This window comes from Rhinopithecus bieti, unplaced genomic scaffold, assembly GCF_001698545.2.
Source record: "Rhinopithecus bieti isolate Rb0 unplaced genomic scaffold, ASM169854v2 scaffold_72735, whole genome shotgun sequence".
In the NCBI taxonomy this organism is placed as follows: Eukaryota; Metazoa; Chordata; class Mammalia; order Primates; family Cercopithecidae; genus Rhinopithecus; species Rhinopithecus bieti.
Window position 1 is genome coordinate 351,533 of NW_016827539.1, and position 22,556 is coordinate 374,088.

At 54.7% G+C, this 22,556-nt stretch overlaps 2 protein-coding genes across 5 annotated transcripts in view; one reads left to right on the forward strand and one right to left on the reverse strand.

The window, feature by feature from the left end:
* BICDL2 (BICD family like cargo adaptor 2) overlaps positions 1–6,264 on the reverse strand; it is a 23,280-nt gene extending 17,016 nt beyond the window's left edge. For 3 of the 4 annotated variants that reach the window (XM_017863884.1, XM_017863880.1, XM_017863878.1), the window contains exon 1: positions 1,206–1,340. The gene's annotated coding sequence lies outside the window, so the exon portion shown is untranslated. Of the gene's footprint in view, positions 1–1,205; positions 1,341–6,192 lie in introns of those variants that run through there. The other variant, XM_017863879.1, reaches the window with a different exon arrangement.
* A 294-nt stretch (positions 6,265–6,558) lies between these two features.
* MMP25 (matrix metallopeptidase 25) lies at positions 6,559–19,737 on the forward strand. Its single transcript, XM_017863895.1, has 10 exons — positions 6,559–7,420; positions 7,809–7,941; positions 10,709–10,844; positions 10,954–11,246; positions 16,049–16,225; positions 16,325–16,412; positions 16,533–16,615; positions 17,182–17,334; positions 17,412–17,669; positions 17,824–19,737. Exons 1-10 carry the CDS (start codon positions 6,659–6,661, stop codon positions 18,093–18,095), a joined length of 2,355 nt encoding a protein of 784 aa, XP_017719384.1. The 5' UTR covers positions 6,559–6,658; the 3' UTR covers positions 18,096–19,737.
* The last annotated feature ends 2,819 nt before the right edge of the window (positions 19,738–22,556 follow it).

Here is a 22,556-nt window from a genome sequence, read left to right on the forward strand (position 1 = left end):
GCTTTAGATTACTTTTTAAGTCCAGGATCCAGGCCAGGTGCGGTGGCTCACGCCTATAATCCCAGCACTTTGGGAGGCCCAGGTGGGTGGATCACCTGAGGTCAGGAGTTCAAGACCAGCCTGACCAACATGGTGAAACCCCATCGGTATTAAAAATACAAAAATTAGGCCAGGCACAGTGGCTCACGCCTGTAATCCCAGCACTTTGGGAGGCCGAGGTGGGTGGATCACGAGGTCAGGAGATTGAGACCATCCTGGCTAACACATTGAAACCCCGTCTCTACTAAAAATACAAAAAATTAGCTGGGCGTGGTGGCGGGTGCCTGTAGTGCCAGCTACTCGGGAGGCTGAGGCAGGAGAATGGCGTGAACCCAGGAGGCGGAGCTTGCAGTGAACCCAGATTGTGCCACGGCACTCCAGCCTGGGCGACAGAGCGAGACTCCGTCTCAAAACAAACAAACAAACAAACAAAAAATTAGCCAGGTGTAGTGGTATACACCCATAACCCCTGCTAATCCGGAGGTTGAGGCAGGAGAATCGCTTGAACCTGGGAGGCGGAGGCTGCAGTAAGCCAAGATGGCATCACCACATTGTAGCCTGGGTGACAGAGCGAGGCTCTGTCTCAAAAAGAAAACAATTAAAAATCCAGGATCCAATCCAAGGTCATATATTTCATTTAGCCATCTTGTTTTTTTTTTTTTTTTTTTGAGACGGAGTCTTGCTCTGTTGCTCAGGCTGGAGTCCAGTGGCACGATATCGGCTCACTGCAAGCTCCACCTCCCGGGTTCATGCCATTCTCCTGCCTCAACCTCCCAAGTAGCTGGGACTACAGGTGCCCACCACAACGCCTGGCTAATTTTTTTGTATTTTTAGTAGAGACAGGGTTTCACTGTGTTAGCCAGGATGCCTTGATCTCCTGACTTCGTGATCTGCCCGCCTCGGCCTCCCAAAGTGCTGGGATTACAGGCACGAGCCACTGTACCCGGCCTTTAGCTGTCATTTTAATTTAGTCTTTCTTTTTTTTTAAGACGGAGTCTTGCTCTGTCGCCCAGGCTGGAATGCAGTGGTGCGATCTGGGTTCGGAAGCTCCGCCTCCCGGGCTCACACAATTCTCCTGCCTTAGTCTCCCCAGTAGCTGGGACTGCAGGCGCCGCCACCTCGCCCGGATAACTGTTTGTGTTTTTAGTAGAGACGGGGTTAGTCACCTTGCCTTCTTCTGTGTCCTTCAGGGCATTCACACGTTTTGAATAATTCAGGCAGTTGTTTCTAAAACGTTTCTGAGACCAGGTGCAGTGCCTTGTTCCTGTAATCCCAATGCTTTGGGAAGCCAAGGCAGGAGTATCAACTGAGCCCAGGAGTCCGAGGCTGCAGTGAGCTGTGATTGCGCCACTGGACTCCAGCATGGGTGTCAGAGCGTGACCCTGTCTAAGAAAAAAAAAAATTATTCCTGAGATGTATCCAGGATGATGCATCTGGGTTGAGCTCGTGTTTATTAAGCACTGCATAGTAACCCATCCAATGTTTAAACTCCTAGAAAAAAACAAAACAAAAAGATGAAAAAACAAAAACAACCCCCCCAAACACAAAAAATAATAAATAAATAAAAGCAAACAAACAAACATAAAGAACGTAATATGATAAAAACAAACTCCCACTATTTCTGCACTCCCATTTCTCATAGGAGTATGAGAGAACATCCTTGTACATAGATCTCCATGGACACACAGGCGGAATTCTCACTCTGTCACCACCTAGAAGTCAAATTAGTGGGTGAGAGTTCCAGTAATCTCTTGTGGCATCACTACTCCACAATTTACAGGCTTATGACAACAGTTTGTGGCCAGGAGCAGTGGCTCATTCCTGTAATCTCAGCACTATGGGAGACTGAGGCAGGAGAATCACTTAAGCCCGGGAGTTTAAGACCAGCCCGGGCAACATAGTGAGACCCCGTCTCTCTCTCTCTCTCTTTTTTTTTTTGATACGGAATCTCACTTTGTTGCCAGGCTGGAGGGCAGTGGCACGATCTCAGCTCACTGCAACCTCCACCTTCTGGGTTCAAGTGATTCTCCTGCCTCAGCTTTCCAAGTAGCTGGGACTACAGGTACGCACGACCATGCCCAGCTAATTTTCGTTTTTTTTTAGTAGAGACGTGGTTTCACCATGTTGGCCAGGATGGTCTCGATCTCTTGGTCTTGTGATCTGACCACCTTGGCCTCCCAAAGTGTTGGGATTACAGGCATGAGCCACCACACCTGGCCAATGAGACCCCATCTCTATAAAAATTAACTCAGCATGGTGGTGCATGTGTATAGTCTCAGCTACTTGGGGGCTAAGATGGAGGATTACTTGAGCCCAGGAGGTGGAGGCTGCAGTGAGCTGTGATTGCGCCACTGTACTCCAGCCTGGATGACAGAGGGAGACTCTGCCTCAAAATAAATAATAAATAAAAAGACAATTGGCTTTTCTCTCTCTCAGTTTTGCAGGCAGGTTGAGTTGTTTTGGGCAGTTCTTGCTGCCATGATCTCATTAAGTTGCAGGGAGACGTGGCTGGGACTGTTTATGCCCATGTCGAGTGCCTGGGCTGGATGGCTGGATCAGCGGGGCCCGGCAGCATTTCGCTTTCCACACAGCCTCTGCATGTGGCCTGCCTGGACCTCCTCACAGTAGGTCTGTCCCAGACTTCCTATATCATGGCCGACTTCTTCTAATGTGAGGTTCCGGAAGGCTTTGGTAGAAGCTGTAAGGCTTCTTAAGACCTACCTTGGAGGTCCTAGAACCATCACTTCTACACCATTCTTCTGGTCAAGGGAGGCACTGAGGCCCGCCCAGGCTCAGGCAGAGAGGATGAGATTCCACCTCTACTGAGAGGAGTAGCAAAGGAATGGCAGCCATCCTGATCACAGATGCCCGGCCCTTCGACGCTAGTCAGTATGGCCAAGCTGGTGTTCAAAGCACAGGTATTATCTTCATATTTTATTATTATTTTCTTGAGAGAGGGTCTTTCACTGTCACTGAGGCTGGAATGCAGTGGCATGATCATGGCTCATTGCAGCCTTCATCTCCCTGGCTCAAGTGATCCTCTCACCCTAGCCTCTCAAGTAGGTGGGACTACAGGCACACGCCATTGTGCCTGCATATTTTTATTTATTTATTCATTTATTTCAAGATAGAGTCGTGCTCTGTTGCCCAGGCTGGAGTGTAGTGGTGTGATCTTGGCTCACTGCAACCTCCACCTCCCGGGTTCAAGTGATTCTCCTGCCTCAGCCTCACCAGTAGCTGGGATTACAGGTGACTGCCACCACATATGGCTCATTTTTTGTACTTTTAGTAGAGATGGGGTTTCGCCACATTGGCCAGGCTGGTCTGGAACTCCTGGCCTCAAGTGATCCACCCACCTCGGCCTCCCAAAGTGCTGGGATTACAGGCGTGAGCCACCTTGCCTGGCTTATTTATTTTATTGTTTTATTTTTATTTTATTTATTTATTTTTTGAGATGGAGTCTCTCTCTGTCACCCAGGCTAGAGTACAGTGGCGCAGTCTCGGCTCACTGCAAGCTCCGCCTCCCAGGTTCACGCCATTCTCCTGCCTCAGCCTCCCAAGTAGCTGTGACTACAGGCGCCCGCCACCACGCCCGGCTAATTTTTTTGTCTTTTTAGTAGAGACGGGGTTTCACCGTGTTGGCCAGGATGGTCTTGATCTCCTGACCTTGTGATCCACCCGCCTTGGCCTCCCAAAGTGCTAGGATTACAGGCTTGAGCCACCGCGCCCAGCCGGCTTATTTATTTTTAAGACAGAGTCTCACTCTGTCACTTAGCTGGAGCTCAGTGGTGCAGGAACAGCTCACTGCAGCCTCAATGTCCCGGACACAGGTTATCCTCCCGCCTCAGCCTATCAAGTAGCTGGCACTATAGGTGTGTACCACCATTCCCAGCTAATTTGTGTATTTTTTGTAGAGACAGGGTCTCACTATATTGTCCAGGCTGGTCTCGAATGCCAGGTCCCAAGCGATCTGCCTGTGTTGGCCTCCCAAAGTGCTGGGATTACAGGCATGAGCCACTAAGCCTGGCCTAACGCACAGGCTTTAATTTATACTAGGTATAAAGTATCTGACTCCCTTTCTGATGTTTTACAGCTGGCAGCTTTAAAGCCCCTGCCTCTCTTCTCCTTGTACCCACATCTTGGCAAGCTAATCCGAAGGCCCTGGTGCTCTCTCCCTTGCACTACAGAGAAATTTAAATTAGGAAAGCCCTGGCTGGTTGGAAGGGACCTTCATCCCACTTTATCCCCTAACAACAATAAAAGCCCCTCCTTGAATTACTTGAACCTGGGAGACGGAGGTTGCAGTGAGCCCAGATCGTGCCACTGCACTCCAGCCTGGGCGACAGAGTGAGACTCCATTAAAACCCGCCCCCCCCCCCCCCCCCCCACACACAAAACAACAACAAAACCCTCCTTGCTTTCTCAAACCACTTTCAGAGCTGCCTGGAAGCCCACTCTGCTCTCCTAGAAAGCCTCATCGTTGAGTAATCAAACTCTTCTTATTCTCTTGGTGTGCTTGTGGCCTTATTAGTCTCTAATCTGAACCAAATTTGGGACATAGGGTAAATCACAAAACATGCTTCTATCTGCAGAGAGTGAATTTCTTTTTATTTATTTATTTTATTTCTATATGAACAAATGCTGCCTCTCCTGCAGAGCATCAATTTATTTCTTTCCGTTTTTGGTAGAAATAGGGTCTCAGTATGTCGCCCAGGCTGGGTCTCCCTCAAATTCCAGGCCTCAAAGGATCCTCCTGCCTTGGCCTCCCAAAGTGCTGGGATTATAGGTGTGAGTCACCACACACCTGGCTACAGAACAAATTTCATCTGGGCCACACCTGTCCAATACTTGGCATTGTCAGACTTCAAAATTTTGCCAATCTGATGACAAACATGGGATCTGTTATGGAATAAATTGTGCCCTGTCAACATTCCTATGTTGAACCTGGGATGGTGGCTCAGGCCTGTAATCCTAGCACTTTGTGAGCCTGAGGCAGGAGAACTGGTTGAGCCTAGGTGTTCAAGAAACCCCTGAGCAACACAGGTAGGCCCCGTCTCTACCAGAAAAAAAAAGAAAGAAAAAAGATGGGCATGGTGGCTTGGGCCAGCAGTCCCAGCTACTTGGGAGGCTGAGACAGGAAGGCTGTTTGGGCCTAGAATTGCGAGGATGCAGTGAGCCATGATCACACCACTGCACTCTAGCATGGGAGACAGAGCAAGACCCCAGCTCAAAACCAACAGACAAACAAACAAAAAACAAAACAAAACAAACAAAAACACCAGAGAGAGAAGAACAATTTGTATGTTAAAGCCTCAATACCTCAGAATGTGATTGTAGTTGGAGATAGAGCTGATCAAAAAGTGATTAAGTTAAAATGAAGCTTTTAGGGTGGTCCCTTGTAAGATGGCTTTTAGGGTGGTCCCTTGTAACATGATTGACTTCTTACAAGAGGTCGATGGCCGGGGCGGTGGCTCACGCTTGTAATCCCACCACTTTGGGAGGCCCAGGAGGGCGGATCACGAGGTCAGGAGATCAAGACCATCCTGGCTAACATGGTGAAACCCCGACTCTACTAAACATACAAAAAATTAGCCGCGCCTGGTGGCAAGTGCCTGTAGTCCCAGCTACTCGGAGGCTGAGGCAGGAGAATGGCGTGAACCCGGGAGGCGGAGTTTGCAGTGAGCCGAGATCGCACCACTGCACTCCAGCGTGGGCAACAGAGCAAGACTCCGTCTCAAAAAAAAATAAAAATAAAAAGAGGTCGAGACCTCTGAGGTGTGCAGGCACAGGGGAACGACCGCCTGCGGGAACAGCAAGAGGACGCCCATCTGCACGCCCAGGAGGAGGCCTCAGGAGAAACCAGCCCCGCAGGCACCTTGATCTTGGCCTTCCAGCTTCCAGAATTGTGAGAACGTAAACTTCTGACTGAGCCTCCCAGTCTGTGGTGTTTTTTTCTGGCGGCCCCTGCGAGCCGGCGCTGGATCGCAGTGTTTGCCTTTGCATCTCCAGCTCCGCATCCTGCTCGCTGTTTATTTTGTGAGCAGCCCTGGCGGGTGCCCCTCAGCTGCTCCAGGACTGAGCAGTTAGTAACATACTCGCCCACCCGCCCTCCCCAGGAAGCCTCCCGCCCGCTTCCTCCAGTTCCTTCCCCACCTGTTCGGCCTCCTAGCCCGGTGCTCTCGGCGCGGAAGAGGGCGGCTCGCAGACCCACAGGTCTCAGCTTCCCGGATCTCCCCCGCCCACTCACTCCCCTGTCCCCGGCTCCCGGCACTGGCCGGCGCTGCGGCTTCCGCGTAGTGGTTGCTGCATTTAAATGTCCGGCACCTGGGGAGACGGGCGCAGTCGCAGAGCAGCTCCTGTTCCCGGGATCTAGACGGGCCCAAACTCCCGCTTGCCCAGGCCGAGTCCCGCGCGCAGCTCACGTGGGTTGGGGGACTGAGTATCCGGCCCTCCGGCAGCTGCAACCGCGCACAGCTGGAGCTGGCGGGGCGGAGGGCGGACCGGGACCCCGCAGGAAAGGAGGCTTCCTTCCCAGCCTCCTGCTGCCCGGAAATCCCCCCGGCTCTCAGACAACCCGCAGCACCGGTCCTGGGGGGATGGAGCGGGGCGGGATACAGGGATGGGGAGGGCTGGCCGAGTCGGAGGCCCGGGCCGCCCTCCCCCAGGCCGCGCGGCTTCAAGAAAGCAGAAGCGAGCCCTGCCCCGGGGAGTCCCACAGGAGAGGGGATCTGGGAAGAGAAACTTGCGAACGAGGGAGTTGGAGCCGTGGACCCCCGGCCCCCGCCCTGGCGTCCTGCGTCGGAGGAGGGTCTCTGGGTCGGGCAGGAGCCACCTCTTGGCCCGCCCCTTGTCCCTGGACGTCCGAAGATTGGGCCATTTCCCTTGCCGCGCCCTTACCGCTTATCGGGGTGCGCCCGGCCCGGCCCGCCCCACCCAGCCCTCCGCTCGCGCCCGGAGAGGAGAGGCCGCCGGCGCAGAGCCCCGGGACCCCGAGAGGCTGCGCCGCTCCCGCGTCCCTCTACCGTCCTGGGATTCCCAGGCCCACCCGACCCAGCGGCGCGACCCTGGCCCTCCTGGACCCTCCGTTGACTCCACCGCGGGCTTTCCAGGACCCTCGAACATACCCCAGCCCTCCAGCCCATCCCTCCCTGCTCCGTGCCGGGTGCCCCCGGCCCTCTCCAGGCCCGGATCTCTTTCCCCAGGTCCCCGGGGCGGCCCCAGCCAGGCCCCATTCGAACCCCGCCGGCGGCCAGGGCTCGGGGGCGCCATGCGGCCGCGGGTGCTGCGGCTGCGGCTCCGGCTTCTGGCGCTGCTGCTCCCGCTGCTGCCACCGCCCGCGCGCGCCCCGAAGCCTTCGGCGCAGGACGTGAGCCTGGGCGTGGTGAGCTCGGGGTCCGCAGGCTCTTAGGGTCTGCAGGTTCTTGGGGTCTGCAGGGAGGTTGAGAGAGGGAAGCCGGGTCCGGACTCCTGGGTCCGGGGAAAGCAGGGGCAAGATTCCTATATCCAAAGAGTGATTGAGGATGGAGTCTGCGCTCCCGGATTCTTGCGTCTGTGGGGAGGTTTGGGGCTGGGATTTGAAGCTCTGGAAAGGAGCTGAGGTGAGGAGCTCAAGTCCAGACAAAGCCTGACAAACCCGGGACTGAAGGCATCCGGGGCTGGGGCCCTGGGCTCTGGGTGCCTGAGAGGGGCAGGGCTGCCAGGATGGTGGTGCGCAGGGAGAGCCCATACTTTTCACCAGCTCGCTTCACCTGTCCCCTCCGATGCCCTAGGACTGGCTGACGCGCTATGGTTACCTGCCGCCACCCAACCCTGCCCAGGCCCAGCTGCAGAGCCCTGCGAAGTTGCGCGATGCCATCAAGGTCATGCAGAGGTTCGCGGGGCTGCCTGAGACCGGCCGCATGGGTAGGTGGCCCCCACCCCTCCCCAGCCCTGCCTCTGCATACAGCCTGACCACCGCCCTACAGTCTTTAGACCTCAGCGTGCTCCTGGAACACGGAGCTGTGAAAATGCTGATTTCAGGCCCCAACCCCAGAGGGCCTCAGACATTCATCTTTCCATAAGCATTTATCAAGAACCTGGTGGCTCATGCCTGTAATCCTAGGGCTCTGGGAGGCGGAGACTCAAGGATTGCTTGAGGCCAGGAGTTTGAGACCAGCTTGGCCAACAAAGTGAGACGCCCCCCACTCTCTAAGGACTTTTTTTTTTTTTTTTTTTGAGGCAGAGTTTTGCTCTTGATGCCCAGGCTGGAGTGCCATGGTAGGATCTTGGCTCACTGCAACCTCCGCCTCCCAGGTTCAAGTGATTCTCCGGCCTTAGTCTCCCGAGTAGCTGGGATTACAGGCATGCGCCACCATGCCAGGCTAATTTTGTATTTTTGGTAGAGAGGAGGTTTCTCCATGTTGGTCAAGCTGGTCTCGAACTCCCGACCTCAGGTGGCCAGCCTCCCAAAGTGCTCGGATTACAGGTGTGAGCCACCGTGCCCAGCCCTCTAAGGATTTTTTTTTTTTTTTTTTTTTGAGACGGAGTCTCACTCTGTTGCCCAGGCTGGAGTGCAGTGGTGCAATCTCGGCTCACTGCAAACTCCACCTCCCAGGTTCACGCCATTCTCCTGCCTCAGCCTCCGAGTAACTGGGACTATAGGCGCCCGCCACCCGGCCTGGCTAATTTTTTGTATTTTTAGTAGAGATGGGGTTTCACCGTGTTAACCAGGATGGTCTTGATCTCCTGACCTCATGATCCGTCCGCCTCCACCTCCCAAAGTGTTGGGATTACAGGCGTGAGCCACTGCACCTGGCCTAAAGCCTGGTTTTTTTAAACTTACCCGAGTGTAGTGGCATAGGCCTGTGGTCCCAGCTACTCAGAACGCTGAGGTGGGAAGATTGCTTAAGCTCAGGAGTTCAAGGCTGCAGTGAGCTATCATTGCACCACTGCACTCCAACCTGGGCAACACATGGAGACCCAGTCTCTCTAACAAAATACACTTTGAGCATCTCTTAGATGCCATGCCCTTTCAGCTCCAATGGTATAGTAATAAATAAAGTCGGTAAGGTTCCTGCTCTCATGCAGCTAGCTTTCTCGAGGGAGAGAGAGACAGATCAAGAACATAAATATGCAAGATAATTTCAGATAGTGGTGAGTGTTTGGAAAAAAATAAAATGCTATTGGCACTGAGGGGCTGGTCAGGTTAGGGCAGGTCCCTCTGAAAAGTGTCATATGAGCTGAGACCACAAAGAGGAGGAACCAGCCATGGGAAGATGTGGAAGAAGAATGTCCCAGGCAAGTGCAAAGACCCCATGGCACGCACAAGCTTGCGTGCCTGGAGCGAAAGGAGCATTGAAGAGCTCTGGCGAGAGGCCTCAGCCAAGGGCCCTGAAAGGTGATTGGGGTTGATTCCAAGGGTGATTAGCAACTGCGCAAGTGTTTCTCAGAAGGGAAGTAACTTGGAACTTGGTATGACTTGCAGTTCTTTTTTTTTTTTTTTTTGACAGAGTCTCTCTCTGTCGCACAGGCTGGAGTACAGTGGCGCAATCTCGGCTCACTGCAACCTCTGCCTCCCAGGTTCAAGTGATCCTCGTGCTTCAGCCTCCTGAGTAGCTGGGACTACAGGCACCCGCCACCATGCCCAGCTAATTTTTTTGTATGTTTAGTAGAGACAGGGTTTTGCCTTGTTGGCCAAGCAGGTCTCAAACTCTTAGTCTCAAGCGATCAGTCCACCTTGGCCTCCCACAGTGCTGGGATTACAGGAATTACCCACTGTGCCCCGCCTTGACTTGCAGTTTTAAGCTTCCTCTGAGTCCTGATGGAGAATGAAAGGCAGGAGCCTTGAGACCAGGCGGAAGACGGCTGCAGAGTCCACACGAGGGATGGTGGCAGGAGGATGGGTGGCGTATGTGGCCCGGAGTAGTTAGATTCGGGGTGTATATTTTGGAGGCAGGGCCAGGGAACTCTTCTGTGGGATTAAGTGGGCAAGAAGAGGGAATTTGAAGGATCTGGCTCACTACAAGGAAAGGTAGGCCCTTTCTCTGTCCTGGTGACTCACGAACAGCCTAGAACACTATCTGGCATCTATATGTCCTTCACTACTATTTGCTGCCTCAACAAATGAGGCGCAGTTTGACCTTAATTTGGAGATGAGGCTACTGGGGATGGCGCCTGACTGGGAAAGGGGACCCCGGAGAGACCTAACCCGGGAGGGGGTGGCTTGCCACGGGAGGCCAGAGACCCAGCCGGCCAGGGGACTTTGGACTTAATCTGGGTTTGAGGAGAGCTTGGCAGTGATGGTGTGAGGCCTGCACAGCTCCCAGAGGGTTCCAGCCTCAAAGGTCCTCACTGCATACCCAGGGCTCCTTTCTCCAGAGTCTGCCCACCAGGGCCCAGGAAAGCTGGATGCGAAATCCTGGCCTGAGCCTCTGAGCACCACCTGCATGCAGCCAGTTTGTCCCAGGCCAGGTGACGCCACTCCAGAGGGCAGTGGGAATAGCTTGGTAGGAGCTGGCTTCCAGAGACAGACTGCCTGGGTTCAAATCTGGGCTGTGGGGCCTTCGAGGACACGTTTCTTAAGCCCTCTGAGCCTCAGTTTTCCCATGTAGAACGTTGACTGGTGCTATGATTAAGGCAGGCTCTCCTATTGTGCACCCCCTTCCCCGACATCGCCAAATGTCTCCCACAGACCCAGGGACAGTGGCCACCATGCGAAAGCCCCGCTGCTCCCTGCCTGACGTGCTGGGGGTGGCGGGGCTGGTCAGGCGGCGTCGCCGGTATGCTCTGAGCGGCAGCGTGTGGAAGAAGCGAACCCTGACATGGAGGTAGGTCCCAGGGCCCACTCGCACCCTGGGCCTGCCTGCTGGGCTCCAGCTTTGAATGGCTGCCTGCTCCCTCCACGGCTACCCTTACGCCTTGCTCCCCTCTCCCCAGGGTACGTTCCTTCCCCCAGAGCTCCCAGCTGAGCCAGGAGACCGTGCGGGTCCTCATGAACTATGCCCTGATGGCCTGGGGCATGGAGTCAGACCTCACATTTCATGAGGTGGATTCCCCCCAGGCCCAGGAGCCCGACATCCTCATCGACTTTGCCCGCGCCTTCCACCAGGACAGCTACCCCTTCGACGGCTTGGGGGGCACTCTAGCCCATGCCTTCTTCCCTGGGGAGCACCCCATCTCCGGGGACACTCACTTTGACGATGAGGAGACCTGGACTTTTGGGTCAACAGGTAAAATCTCCTTTCTTATGAGAGATCCTCTTGCCAGGTCTGGTCTCGGCCAGAATAAGTTTTCTGGGAGGCCAAGGCGGGTGGATCACAAGGTCAGGAGATCGAGACCATCCTGGCTAACACGGTGAAACCCCGTCTCTGCTAAAAATACAAAAAATTAGCCGGGCGCGGTGGCGCGTGGCCTATAGTCCCAGCTACTCCAGAGGGTGAGGCAGGAGAATGGCATGAACCCGGTGGAATTTGCAGTGAGCCAAGATCGCGCCACTGCACTCCAGCCTGGGCCACAGAGCCAGACTCCGTCTCAAAAAAACAAAAAAACAAAAAAACAAAAAAACAAGGTCTTGCTCTGTTCCTTAGGCTAGAGTGCAGTGGTGCAATCAGAGCTAACTGCAACCATGAACTTCTGGCTCAAGCAATCCTCCCACCTCAGTCTCCAGAGTAGCTGGGATCACTGGTGCACACCTTCATACCTGGCTTTTTTTTTTTAACTTTTTGTAGAAACAGGATCTCATTATCTTGCTCAGGCTGGAGTGCAGTGGCACAATCACAGCTCACTGCAGCCTTCACCTCCTGGGCTCAAGCAATCCTCCTTCCTCGGCCACCCACGTAGCCAGGACCACAGATGTGCACCACCACACCTGGCTAGTTTTAAAATTTTTTGTAGAGACCGGGCTTCACTGTGTCGCCAGGGCTGGTCTTGAACTCCTGGGCTCAAGTGATCCTCCCATCTTGGTCTCTCAAGGCGTTGCGATTATAGGCATGAGCCACCACTCCTGGCCAATAATTAGGTTTAACTTATATTTATTGATGGAGGCTCTATCAGCTGGGGGATCTCCAGAGAAACAAAACCAATAGGATGTGTGTGTGGGGGATGTGTCTGTGTGTGTATGTGTGTATGGGGAGGGGTGTGTGTATGTGTGTGTGTATGTAAAGAGATTTGTTTTAAGGAATTGGCTCACAGGATTGTAGGGGCTAGCAAGTCCAAAATTTGTATGGCAGGCTGGCAACTCCAGATTTCAGTGACAGTCTGGAGGCAGAATTCCTTCCTTTCCAGAAAACCTTAGCTTTTGCTCTCAAGGCCTTGAACCAATTGGCTCTGCCCCCACCCCACCCCCAGCCACACTATGGAGCATGATCTACTTGACTTAAGGTCAACTGATTGTAGATGTTAATTGCATCTACAAAGCACCTTCACCATAGCATCTAGACTGGTGTTTCACCAACCAGCTGGGCACGACAGCTGGGCCAAATTGACCATCACAGAGGTCTAGCAGGTGCTTAGCTCCAGTCCAGAGTTGGGGGCTTACAGAGATGAAAACAAATCTTTACCTGGCAGCTGAGTCAGAAGAGTGACTGGCAATGACAAAACCCACAGTGACACAGCTGCACAGAGTCCCAGCAGAGGAAGTCCTCAAGCCTGCAGGGGCTCAGAGATGTTGGCCCAAAGCTCTTGGGCAAGAGGAGGCTTCCTAGAAGAGGTGACTTCATTCCCTCAATATATATATGAATATAGGCCAGGCGCCGTTGCTTCCGCCTGTAATCCCAGCACTTTGGGAGGCAGAGGCGGGCAGATCACCTGAGGTCAGGAGTTTGAGACCAGCCTGACCAACATGTTGAAACCCCGTCTCTACTAAAAAATACAAAATATTAGCCGGGTGTGGTGGCGCACACCTGTAATCCTAGCTACTGGAGCGGCTGAGGCAGGAGAATCTATTGAATCCAGGAGGCAGAGGTTGCAGTGAGCCGAGACCGTGCCACTGCACTGTAGCCTGGGCAACAAGAGCAAAACTCCATCTCAAATATATATATATATATGTGAATATCCACATGTACACACTGAGCGCCTACTAGCACAAGACCAGACATACAGGGTTCCGCTCTCCCCGGGTACACAGGGTTGAGATCCAATAGGAAAGCAGCGAGTCCGCTGAGTCAGGGGTACAAGGAGCCAGTGAGCAGGGAAATGACCTGGGACATCTGAGGCCGGAAGCCAAAACTATGGCATCAGTAGGGAGACTGCAGAAGGTGGCAGGTCCCGGATCACCAAGGGCCTTGAAAGCATGTGGAAGCCTTTGTTCAGTTGGGGAATCATCAAGGGGTTTTGCATTCTGGAACTATCATCAACTTCAGCAGGGTCCAGGGTTAGGATAGAGGCAGGGAGGCAGGAAGTTCTCTCACGGTCCAGGCACGAGATGGTGGAGTGTGCTCCCGGGGAAGGGGCCAGTGGATGGATCTGAGGGAGGTTCAGTTAGGATGGGCACGGATTGAGATCTGGCTGGATCCTGGTGACAGGAGAGATGAGGCTGGGGCCTTTGGAGGATGGTGTTCTGGTGGTGCTGTTAATGCAGGTGGGAGAGTGGGAGAGGGAGGAGCAGGCTTGCAGAAGGCAGGCACGAGTGCAGGTCTGGGTGGGAGTCTGCAGAGCTCCGGGCTGGCCATGCAGGTGGGGCCCAGGAAGTTGGGGATCCTGCCCTAGAGCTTGGTCTCCTCTGTCTGAGGTCAGGTTCCCCAGAGGTGGAGCTCCAGAGGGAAATTCTTGTGCAGGCAGTTTCTCAGGGGCCATATGCTGAGGGGGATGGGAAGCAGGAACAGTCTAGAAGCTGAGTGAGGATGTGGTCTCAGCTGGAGAGGAGCCTGATCCCATGGGAGCTCTGCAGCAGGGATGGCAATGCCAGGGAGGCGATCCTGCCTGAGGCCAGGCCCAGCTCTTTGTAGCCCTGTATTAACTACGTTGGCTGTGGGCTGCTGGGGAGCCTGAGCGACGGGGGGAAAGGGGCAGGCAGGAAGGTGCCTAGGTCCTGCGGAGGGCTTGGGCGAGGCAAAAGCTGGGGAGGCTGTGTGCCGCAACATTAAGATGTGGGCTTCGGCCAGGCGTGGAGGCACATGCTTGTAGTCCCAGCTACTCAGGAGGCTGAAATGGGAGGATTGCTTGAGTCAGGGAGGTTGAGACTATAATGAGCTGTGTTCACACCACTGCACTGCGGCCTGGGTGACATAGTAAGACCCTGTCACACACACACAAAAAGAGGATGTGGGCTTCAAAGTTGAATTCAAGTAAGTCAGGGTTCTTCCCCTCGTAATGAACAACTTCCTTCACCTCATTGTCTCAGGTTCCTTGCCTGAGAAATGCAAGGAGAATGGTGCCTGCTGTTGGCATGGGCTTGCCGATGAAATGAGCGATTCCCCCATGCCTCTCAGCACAGGGCCTGCCCCGGGCCGCATAGTGTGCATTGCCATCTGCTGTCAGAGCTGGGCTAGTGGCCGCCTTGAGAGCCAGCAGTCCATGGGGGCTGGCGAGCTTCTGGGAGGAAAGGGTGGAACGTGACGGTCAGATACAGAGCTACAGAGAACCCCACCATGAAGGGGTAGGTGGCATCAACAGAGATGGAGAAAGACTGAGCCCAAAGAGTGAAGGAGGAAGTGGTCAGCCGTGGCTGGGGGAAAAACAAGCCCAGTAAGTTACATTGGCTTGTATTTGGTCATCCAGGGACAAAGTCACCTTTTTAGTGCCTGTAGACCCAGCGCGTTGGGGAAGAATTTAGGCCACAGTGGGCTTGGGCATGAGAGGAGCAGAGGAAGTGAAGATTGAGTTGAGACCACTGGCTGGAGAACTTGACTGGGAAGGGAGGGCAGAGAGCCGCGTGGGGTGAGGGGAGGGAATAGGTCCAATGAGCGTGTTAGGATGAGGGAGTTGTGAGCACTGAACACTGGATGAGCTGATACAAAGAAGGAGTCGGGGATGGATAGACTAACAGATGCATGCACAGAGGCAGGGATGGATGGACGGACAGATGCATGCACAGAGGCAGGGATGGATGGACGGACAGATGCATGCACAGAGGCGGGGGATGGATGGATGGAAGGATACATGCCCAGAGGCAGGGATGGATGGGTGGGTAGATTGGATGGACAGATGAGGGTAGGTTGTTCTTGTCCTGGAGGAGGTGATCCAGGCTAAGTCCTCACACTGAGCACAGCAAGAGGCAGGAGGTGAGCATGGGGAGATGCAGCTGTGTGCCCCAGTGCACCGGAAGTTACAGATAACATTGATGTCCTGTCTTGATGAAACAGGAAACACATTTATCATTTGAGAATTGGGGGCTGGGATTGACTGGAAGCTCAAGGGGCTGTGAGCCTGCCATGGGGCTGAGGGAAGCATGCAGGAGCTGCCTGCCAGAGCCTGGGGCAAGGATGATAGGAGGTACCGGGGCCCCTGTGGACTGCCCTCTGGGAATCTCGTGGGGCTGCGGCTGCACAGTTGTGGTTGTGTAATTTCCCCCAGATACATGGCGTGACAGGGGTGCAGGAAGGGGTGCAGGGTCCGGAAGCCCAGTATGGCCCAGGAGAGACAAGGCAGGGAGGAAGGTGAGAGATGAATGATATCGCTCTGAATGAAACACCAAACTTCCCCCAGTTTCTCAGAAAAAGGACTCAGAGCAACAAGAGAACCTACAGTCGACCGGGAAATTCATCAGTGCAGATGTGATTTGACCAAGACCATTGAAACCCCTGATGAAAGGCAGGCCAGCAGAGCCAGGGTACCTGGCCACCTACCTTGAAGTCTCTGTGCCTCAGTTTCCTCCTCTGTAAAATGGGCTTAGGAGACAGCACAGCCATGCTGACTGGGTGACTGGAGACAGGGACGATGGAGAGTTCGGGGGGGTCCTGGGCAGAGGAGGCTGAGGCTACCTCTGGAGGGTGTCCTGCTGTTCCTGTTGGCCATAGCCACACTTGCAGGGCCTTCCTGTGCCCCCTTTCCCCAGGCAGGGGCAGCCTCAGCTTCCGCCCTCTTTCTCCTGCAGATGGCGAGGGGACCGACCTGTTTGCCGTGGCTGTCCATGAGTTTGGCCACGCCCTGGGCCTGGGCCACTCCTCAGCCCCCAACTCCATTATGAGGCCCTTCTACCAGGGTCCGGTGGGCAACCCTGACAAGTATCGCCTGTCTCCGGATGACCGTGATGGCCTGCAGCAGCTCTACGGTAGGAGGAGAGGGACCCGCTGCGAAACCATCATTGCCCCATCCAGTGACCTCTGCAGCAGGCCAGGGGACCCACACTTGCTTGACTCTTTCCCCACAGGGAAGGCACCCCAAACCCCATATGACAAGCCCACAAGGAAACCCCTGGCTCCTCCTCCCCAGCCCCCAGTCTCACCCCAGACAGGTGAGTCCCCACCAACTGGGTGACCAGCTGCCCAGCCTCAGTGTCCTCTGAGATGGGGATGGTGGGGGTCCCCGCCTTGGAGGAAACAAGCCCCCCCCCCGCTCACCTCTCCTTTCCTCCCCAGCCCGTCCTTCCCCATTCCTGATCGATGTGAGGGCAATTTTGACGCCATCGCCAACATCCGAGGGGAAACTTTCTTCTTCAAAGGTGAGTCATTTCATGTGGTCTCATATATGTTGGCTTCCTGCCCACTTCAGTGACCCACTGGGGTTGTGGGCTTACCCTGGAAGTGGAACTTTTTTCCTTCTTCTTTGAGACAGAGTCTTGCTTTGTTGCCTGGGCTGAAGTGCAGTGGTGTGATCATGGCTCACTGCAGCCTCAAAATACCGGGATCAAGTGATCGACCCACCTCAGCCTCCCTAGTAGCTGGGACCACAGGCACATGCCAACACGCCTTGCTAGTAATTTATTTTTTTATTTTGTAGAGATGGAGTCTCACTATACTGCCCAGGCTGGTCTCAATCTCCTGGCTCAAGTGATTCTCCATTGTCAGCCTCCCAATGTGCTGGCATTACAGGTCTGAGCCACCAGGCACAGCCCTGGGACTTTTAGTGCTAAAAAGGGAAGAGTCCCAGGCAGGCCAGGATGGGCTACCCTAGATCCATTGCACCCTTGATTTCCAGATGGGACCCCTCCCCACCCAGCCACACACCCTGCGGGAGGAGACCTCCTGCTGTCTCATGCCTTCCTGCGAACTCCTTTGTCCTCTGCAGGCCCCTGGTTCTGGCGCCTCCAGCCCTCCGGACAGCTAGTGTCCCCGCGGCCCGCGCGGCTGCACCGCTTCTGGGAGGGGCTGCCTGCCCAGGTGAGGGTAGTGCAGGCCGCCTATGCCCGGCACGGAGACGGCCGAATCCTCCTCTTCAGCGGTGAGTGGGGCGGGCGGCGGAGCGCGCTGGGGCCGGCGCGGGGAGCCCACCCTGACCTCCCGGCCTCTGCCCTGCAGGGCCCCAGTTCTGGGTGTTCCAGGACCGGCAGCTGGAGCGCGGGGCGCGGCCGCTCACAGAGCTGGGGCTGCCCCCGGGAGAGGAGGTGGACGCCGTGTTCTCGTGGCCACAGAACGGGAAGACCTACCTGGTCCGCGGCCGGCAGTACTGGCGCTACGATGAGGCGGCGGCGCGCCCGGACCCCGGCTATCCTCGCGACCTGAGCCTCTGGGAAGGCGCGCCCCCCTCCCCTGACGATGTCACCGTCAGCAACGCAGGTGGGAAGCGCGGTGACCTGCGGGTTACTAGGCCTGCCGTGGGGAGAGGGGTGTGGGGAATGGGGACATGGAGACCACCCTACGGGGATGGGGGTCCTTCGGCAGTGGGGGGGCGGGGCGGGACGGGACCGGCACTCAAGCTCTGCTCTCCCAGGTGACACCTACTTCTTCAAGGGTGCCCACTACTGGCGCTTCCCCAAGAACAGCATCAAGGCCGAGCCGTACGCCCCCCAGCCCATGGGGCCCAACTGGCTGGACTGCCCCGCCCCAAGTTTTGGTCCCCGCGCCCCCAGGCCCCCCAAAGCGACCCCCGAGTCCAGAGCCTGCGATTGTCAGTGCGAGCTCAACCAGGCCTCAGGACGGCGGCCCGCTCCCCTCCCGCTGCTCCTCTTGCCGCTGCTGGTGAGGGTTGTCGCCTCCCGCTGATGGGGGAAGCCATCCAGACTGAACAGCGCCCGCCACGGCCGAGTCCCCCGCCGCTGGACTGGTCAGGGGTTGTGAGGCGCTGCGGAGGCCCCTTGTCTGTTCCCACAGACGGGGGCTTGGGCGTGGACTAAGCGGGGTGGATCTCCCGCGCAGGGGCGGCGGCAGCGGGGACTGGTCGCCCTGGCGCTGGACTCAGTCTCCGCGGGGTCTCCCGCCCCCGGCGGTGCCACCAGAACCCGCTGCCAGGGGACGCGCGCGCTGGGTCCACGTGTCGGTCGCCGCCCCCGTCGTTCCCTCGCGGCAGCCACCAGGGAGCGATAGGACCCTGCCTCCCGAGCCCGGGGAGGGGCGGGGAGGACAAGGGGCGGGCCTGCGGCCTCACCCGGAGGGTTGGCAGTCCCTGGCGGCGAGCTGCCCCCGCAGGACCGTCCTTTTCCAGGAAAAGGCAGCTTTTTTCGGAGCGCAGTCCCGGGACTCTCCGCAGCCCTGCCCTGCCTGGTCACTGTGCTTGGCGTTCCTGGGTCGTTAGAGGACAGGCTTCACTGCGAAGCTGGGCCCTGCCCTCTCCCACCCGCAGTTTCTCACCCCGTTCTGCTCCCAGGATGCCCCTCTACAGTCATTGCCACATTGGTGGGAACCTGGGACCCAGACCCGGAACCAGCCCAGATATCACCCCTGAGGACCCATGCACCACGTCCTGGGTGGTGGCATTAGTGGCTGGAGGGATGATCCTTGCTCTCCAGACCCTGTTAACCTTGTTTCGGTTCCTCCCCTGCCACCTGTCTCCTCCTTCCCAGGCCACCCAGCCTGGGCACCTCCCTGGGCCCAGAACTGCCTCCCATTGAATGGAGCACCCTTCTATCTCCAAGAACCCCTTCCCTGCTTGCACCCTGGAGAGAACAGCTGGACTCCCATCAACTCAATGCTGGTGGAAAGACAGGGACGGAACCGTGGCTCAGGCCTGGTCATTGCTCCCTCAGCACTCTCTCCTGGGAGGCCTTAGTTCTAGAGTGAGGGGTGGGTGGAACCTGGGGGCACCTGATTCACCCTGTCCCCACTCCCCACAGTTTTAGGATCTAAATTATTGCCTCTGGAACTATTTTTCTAGGCTATCCCACATCAGGATCACTGGGAAATTGAAGTTTGCAGATCCCACACCTCACCCTGAATCCTCACTCAGGGTGGGGTCAGGAATCTGCATTTTAACTAGTTGCGGGGATTGTGGGGGGCAGTAGCTGACTGTCTCGTGGCATTTCTGTGGCTCTGAAGTGTTCCCCCATCCCAGGACCAATCTCTTCATATCTTCTCTACAGAGCCACACTGACGGCCTGACCCCCATGGGTAGAGTCATTTAGGGGCCACTTCCTAAGTTGCTGTCCAGCCTCCGTGACCCCCTAGTGCTTCCTGGAGCTGAGGCTGTGGGCAGCCATCCCCACGACCAGGGAAGGGGTTCCCCCAATTTCTCATACAAATAGATCAGCATGAGGACAGAGGCAGGAGACTGGTCAGTTACCTGGGAATTCTGGGCTGCTGGGAAACGATTTGGGCCTCTGTCAGTTTCTTTTCCATGTATGAGGAGGGAGAAATTTGTATTTTAGAAACTTATTCATCCCAGTCAGGACAATAAAATGAATGGACAAAAGCCCTTTCATTCTTCTGAGCATTGATGGACCTAGGGAGAAGTGTGGTGGCGGGAACTGGACCGACCTGAATCTCCCTGCTTTGCAGAAGAAGGAATCCAGGGTTGATGGGGAATCTAAGAAGGAAGAGTGGGGCCGGGTGTGGTGGCTCACGCCTTAATCTTAGCATTTTGGGAGACCAAGGCAGGCAGATCATTTGAGGTCAGGAGTTTGAGACCAGCCTGGCCAACATGGAGAAATCCCATCTCCACTAAAAATAGAAAAAAAAAAAAAAAAACATTAACCAGGCATGGTGGTGCATGTCTGTAATCCCAGCTATTAAGGAGGCTGAGACAGGAGAATCTCTTGAACCCAGGAGAGGGAGGTTGCAGTGAGCCAAGATCTCATGAATGCACTCCAGCCTGGGCAACAGAGTGAGACTCCGTCTCAAAAAAAATAATAATAAAATAAAAATAAGAAGAAGAAGAAAGAAGAGTGGGAGGAAAAAGTAGAGAGGAACCCAAAAGTTGGTTATGGGGCACCCGGAGGACAGTCGGCCACTGTGGAATTGAGACTGCCTCATGGCTCCATGTAGACTTCCAGAGCCCTTAAAATTTTATAACTGCTACACAAAAATGTCATGTCAAAGCGATTATTTTTACTTTTTAAATGGTCTCATAATCAAAATTTCAAACTTTTGTGCTTCAAAGGACATCATCCAGAAAGTTGGAGAGAGGCTGGGCGCAGTGGCTCATGCCTATAATCCAAACACTTTGGGAGGTCAAAGTGGGAGGATGGCTGGAGCCCAGGATTTCAAGACCAGCCTGGGCAACATAGTGAGACCTTGTCTTTACAAAATAATCCAAAAATTAGCCAGGCATGGTGGCGACTCGCATCTGTAGTCCCAGCTACTCAGAAGGCTAAGAGGAGAGAATCACTTGAAGGTGGGAGGTCTTGGCAACGATGAGCTGTGATCACACCACCTCACTCCACCCTGGGCAACAGATCTGTCTCAAAAGAAAAAAAAAAAAAAAAATTGGCCGGGTGCGGTGGCTCATACCTGTAATCCAAGCACTTTGGGAGGCCGATGCAGTCGTTTGAGAGACAGGTATCACTTGAGGTCGAGTGTTTTAGACCAACTGGCCAATATGGTGAAACCCCGTCTCTACTAAAAATACAAAAATTAGCCAGGTGTCGTGGCACATGCCTGTAATCCCAGCTACTTGGGAGGCTGAGGCAGGAAAATCGCTTGAACTCGGGAGTTGGAGGTTGCAGTGAGCCGAGATCACGCCATGGCACACCACCCTGGGCGACCAAGCGAGATGGTATCAAAAAAAAAAAAAAAAAATTGTCACATGAAACCATTTCAGCCCACTAAGATAGCTAGAATTAAAAAGACCCAGAGCATAACAAATGTTTCTGAGGATGTGGAGAAACAGGAACCCTCGCACACTGCTGCTGGGAATGTAAAATGACAGACATTTTGAAAAATAGTCTGGCTGTTCCTCAAAAGGATAAAAACACATTAACCATGTAACCCAGCTACTCTTCTCCTTCATACATATCCAAGAGAAGTGAAAACATATGTGTGCACAGAAACTTGTGCGTGAATGTTCACAGTAGCATTACTCAGCATAGCCAAAAAGAGGAAAGAACCCAAGTGTCCTTCGATGGTGAATGGAGAAACCACTTGTGGTCTATCCACACAGTAGAATATTATGCAGCCAGAAAAAAGGAATGAAGGACTGATCCATGTTACAACACAGAAGAACCTCAAGAACAGGATGCTCAGTGAAAGATGCTAGACACAGAAGGTCACCTAGTGTGTAATTCTACTTACAGGAAACGTGTGGGGGAGACACATCCATTGAGAGAGAAAGCAGATGAGGCCGGACGCAGTGGCTCACGCCTGTAATCCCAGCACTTTGGGAGATGGAGGCAGGCATATCACTTGAAGTCAGGAGTTTGAGACTCCTTGGCAACATGGTGAAACCCCGTCTCTGCTAAAAGCACAAAAATTACCTGGTTGTTGTGCCATGTGCCTGTAATCCCAGCTACTCGGGAGGCTGAGTCAGGAGAATTGCTTGAACCCGGAAGGCAGAGGTTGCAGTGAGTTGAGATCGTGCCACTGCACTCCAGCCTAGATAACAGAGGGAGACTCTGTCTAAGAAAAAAAAGAAAAAGTAAAAGAAAGTAGATGAGTGGTTGTCCAGGGAAGTGAGGACTGGCGGTGATGTCTCAGAGGGGCAGAATTTCTCTTAGAAGTGATGAAAATGTTCTAAAATGGGTTGTGGTGATAGCTGCATAGTTCTGTGCTTTAAATTGCACAGGTCAGTGAGTGAATTGCTTTGCCTGTGAATTGCATCACCATAAAGCTATAAAAACAAGGTCCTGGGCCGGGCACGGTGGCTCAAGCCTGTAATCCCAGCACTTTGGGAGGCTGAGACGGGCGGATCACGAGGTCAGGAGATCGAGACCATCCTGGTTAACACGGTGAAACCCCGTCTCTACTAAAAAAAAAATACAAGCCGGGCGCGGTGGCTCACGCCTGTAATCCCAGCACTTTGGGAGGCCGAGGTGGGCGGATCACAAGGTCAGGAGATCGAGACCATGGTGAAACCCCGTCTCTACTAAAAATACAAAAAATTAGCCGGGCGTGGTGGCGGGCGCCTGTAGTCCCAGCTACTTGGGAGGCTGAGGCAAGAGAATGGCGTGAACCCAGGAGGCGGAGCTTGCAGTGAGCCGAGATCGCGCCACTGCACTCCAGCCTGGGCGACAGAGGGAGACTCTGCCTCAAAAAACAAACAAACAAACAAACAAACAAAAAAACAAAAAACTAGCC